This window comes from Terrapene carolina, unplaced genomic scaffold (genome assembly GCF_002925995.2).
Source record: "Terrapene carolina triunguis isolate 2854851 unplaced genomic scaffold, T_m_triunguis-2.0 Scaffold23294, whole genome shotgun sequence".
NCBI lineage: Eukaryota > Metazoa > Chordata > Testudines > Emydidae > Terrapene > Terrapene triunguis.
The window spans coordinates 1,875-5,526 of NW_020687645.1; the positions used below are offsets into that span (position 1 = coordinate 1,875).

The following is a 3,652-nucleotide window of genomic DNA, read 5'->3' on the forward strand; positions in this document are numbered from 1 at the left end:
TGTCTCCTGGGTAAGGTCAGCTGAGGGGGCTGATTCAAATGTAACTGTACAGTCAATCCAACCCGTCCCACCCAGGAGTGAGCTGGGTGAGGTTCCACCTCGCGACACGCAAGCCCGGGTTTAGTCCCCATCCCTGCTGGGCTAGGCCCCTGCTTACGGTGGCTGTATCAGTCAGTGGAACCCCCGGGGGGGTCATTGGCAACCAGCCCCCTGAATTTCTCCCTGGAGGGGAGAAAATTCTCTTAATTGCGCTTGGTCTCCTGCCACCCCTCGCAAGTGGGGGAAAGTTCCCAGGCTTGATCTGCAAAGCCACCAGCTCGCCCTGGCTCACGCCTCTCCTCTGCCGTGGTGGAGACAGGCGAATGCAGCCTTGCAGCTGTGAGCTCTGCTCCCAGCTGGCTGAGGACCGTGCACATCCCATTAGATTTCCCCACCTCCCATCCAACCTGCTGGTTTGCCTCGTCCACCTGGTACCCCTTGTCTTTTGATCTGTAAGCTCTTTGACTGTCAGCCACTAAGGACCTCAAGATACAGATTGTGGTGCATCAAGGACTGCGTTGGGAGGGCAAGCTAGCACTTCAGGTGTGGTGGGGGTTTCTGGTCCTGCGAGCAGGCTAGGGGCTCTAGGGAAGCTTGCAGTGAGAGTCAGGCCGGAGAAAGCCAGCTTAGTGCAAGGGTGAGTTGTTCCTCTCTGTCTCAGAGAGCAGCCTGCTTTGTCTCTCTCTGTTTTTGGTTTGTTGTGTGTGAGCCGTACTGAATTCTTCAAAATGAAGTTGTGTTACACGGCAACCTTCCACTGAGAAGATTTATGCTTTTATTGAACGTCTCGGCGTGTATGCCAGAATATAACACAGAGAAGTGCCTAAGTCCCATTGAAATCAAGAGGGGAGACTGTGGTGTATCATGGGCGAGGCAGGCTGACCAGGGAGGCAGGCCTAGAGAGGAGAATGGGAGCATGCGTGAACTACAACTCTGATGAGGCACCACAGCAAAGATTTCCATTGTTGGCCAAAATGTTTTGGCATTAGAAATTTCCCCGAAAAGTTAAAATTTTCCATGGAGGTGGAAAAAAACCCCAAAAGAAAACCCTATTTTCCAACCTGCTCTTCTGAAGACTGATTGACGTGGAGTCTCCAGTGCACCATGAGGTCAGATCTCTGGTTGAAGCCGCTGCCTCAGTTGGGGCCTGTATTGCGTCGCTTGCCAGCATGGACTCTCCTATGCATCGCAAGGTTGAAACGTAGGCTGAAGCTCTTCCCGCAGTACGAGCACCTGTAGGGCTGCTCGTCCGTGTGGCCACACCGGTGGGAGAGCAGGTTGGCGCGTCTGCTGAAGGTCCTGCCGCAGTCGAGGCAGCGGTAGGGTCTCTCCGCTGCCCGGTGTTTTGGCAGGGCTGTGCTTTTGCAGCGTGGCCCCTCCTCTGGGGCCGGAGAGCGCTGGGCCAGGTCGGAGCTTTTCCCGCCCTCATGGTGTTTATCGGGCCTCTCTCCCGTGTGGCCCCGCTGGTGCTCGATCAGGGCCAAGGCGTCGATGAATCTTTTCCCAGAGCTGGTGCAGACACGCGGCTTTTCCCTGCAATGGGCTCTCCCGGGCTGCTCCAGAGGTGCCTGCCGGCCGAAGCTTTTCCCGCAGTCGGGTCGCACCCCCTCATGGGCCCTCTGATGCACAGTGAGCTTGGCTCTCCGGTTAAAGCCCATTCCACAGTCAGGACACAAAAAGGGGCGCTTGCCCGTGTGGACCCTCCGGTGCATCGCAAGGTTGAAGCGTAGGCTGAATCCTTTCCCGCAGTCCAGGCACGCATAGGGACTCTCTCCCGGGTGGAATCGCCGGTGCTTCGTCCGGACCGAGCTCTCGGCAAAGTGTTTCCTGGATTCTGGATGCGGGAAAGGTTTCCTCTGCAGGTCAGGGCATTTGTAGGGCCTCTCTCCCGTGTGGAGCCTCTGATGTGCCATGAGGGTCGACCTCCGAACAAAGCTTCTCCCGCAGTCGGGGCACAGGCAGAGTTTCTGCTCTGAGCAGATTCTCTGCTGGATGGTGAGGGCTGCGCTCTGATGTTGTGGCGGCATCGAGTTCTGCTGGGGGCTTTCCCCGCATCTATGGGATGCCTCTTCCAGGTGGGTTCCCAGACGGAGCATCTCTCCTGAGCCCTGCCCACATTCAGCGCCTGCTTTTCCCGTCCATCTTTTCTGCTTCCCCTTAAGGTCCAGGAGCTGTTTGAGTTTCTTGAAACATCCCTCTTCAGGAGAGGATTTACCCTCTCTCTCCCCGGGCAGGTTTCCCCACTGCTCCTCTGACCTGCCCTGACTCTCGCTAGCCTCTCCCTGGCAAACGTTCCCCTGGGACCTTCCCGAGAACATCCCGTGTGGTTCTGCCAACTCAGGGCCTCCCTGCTGGGGATTCTCTTCCTCGTTCTCACTGGCTGTCCCATCACCTGCTGGGGGAAGGAGAGAACCCAGCATGAATCACTCCCTGCGCTGGGGAGGGAGGGGCCCTGGGGAAAGGGGATCGGCAAAAGGTTTGTCACACAGGCAGAAGCTTTTGGATCAGCTGAACAGTCAGTAGCTGAATCTTCCCCAAACTCCTCCCCGCAGCTGGAAACTCACGAGCTTCAGCATTGATACCATGGCACAGAGGATGGGGGAAGGGAGGGAATACCTGCTTGGTGCACCCACAGCTGTTCCCCTCGCTCCATGTGGGAGATCAGGTCAGGTTTAGGGATGGGGAATCCTGCCCCGGGGAAGAGAGAACAGGAGAGATCAGGGCTGGTTACGGATTCCCGGTTTCCTCGTTACACAGAGGATGCTGGGAAGATCCCAGCCTTATGTTCGCCAGCAAGGACTTGCAACCCGAGTAGATGGGAAATGCCCATGGTGACTTACCCAGCCAGGTCACATTCTCATAATTCTCCCACATGACGTCCCTGTAGAGGGCTCTCTGAGTGGGGTCCAGCAGAGCCCACTCTTCCGCGGTGAAATACACAGCCACCTCCTCGAAGGTCACTGCCTTTGCTGCAGCCATTCCCTTTTCCTGCTCTCTGGGAGAATGGAACAACCTGGAGCAAAACACGGACGTTCTTCTGCAGCCTGTCAGGCGAAAAGTGCAAATGGGGACGTTTCAGCAGCGGCTTTAGTCCATTTTGCACCGATTTCCCCTTTGCGCGCTCCCTCCAGGCGGAACCTCCAGACTCTGTCGTTCGGACGTAATGCATGAGACATGATTTTTAAAAATACCATCCTAAAGTTTGCCTCCTTGAGCCTTATCCTGAATAAGAATCCTGGTTTTTACAAGTCCCGAGCAGGCATCGCTGGATTTCAGTTCTGAGTGCCCAGAACTTTTGATAATAGGCCACTTACCCAGGTGCCTGAATATGGATTCAGGAGCCTAAATTTAGGCTCCCGAATTTAAAGATCCCGGCCTTTGTCTTTTTATTCCAGCACAACGCCGCTTCCACACCAGGACTGCGATATTTTCAAACTCTCTCATTAAATTAAACAGTGTTAATGGGACCGTTCACACAGTCCCAAACAAATGTGTGCGCATTACCGGGCTCAGCTCCTCCGCGAGGAAACAAATCTTATCAAAGGGGGAAATAATCCGTGTTCCCACACAAGAGACATTCACTGAACTCTCATAACAAATCTGCGTCCAAACA

General features: G+C 55.3%; 1 protein-coding gene across 1 annotated transcript; it reads right to left on the bottom strand.

Moving 5' to 3' along the window:
• Positions 1-305: 305 nt before the first annotated feature.
• Positions 306-3,590, bottom strand: LOC113408736 (zinc finger protein 436-like). The gene is made up of 3 exons (XM_026662134.2): positions 2,880-3,590; positions 2,656-2,727; positions 306-2,434 (listed from the first exon to the last, which is right to left on the bottom strand). The coding sequence occupies exons 1-3, from the start codon at positions 3,016-3,018 to the stop codon at positions 1,176-1,178; spliced, it is 1,470 nt and encodes a 489-aa protein (XP_026517919.1). The 5' UTR covers positions 3,019-3,590; the 3' UTR covers positions 306-1,175.
• Between the last annotated feature and the right edge of the window lie 62 nt (positions 3,591-3,652).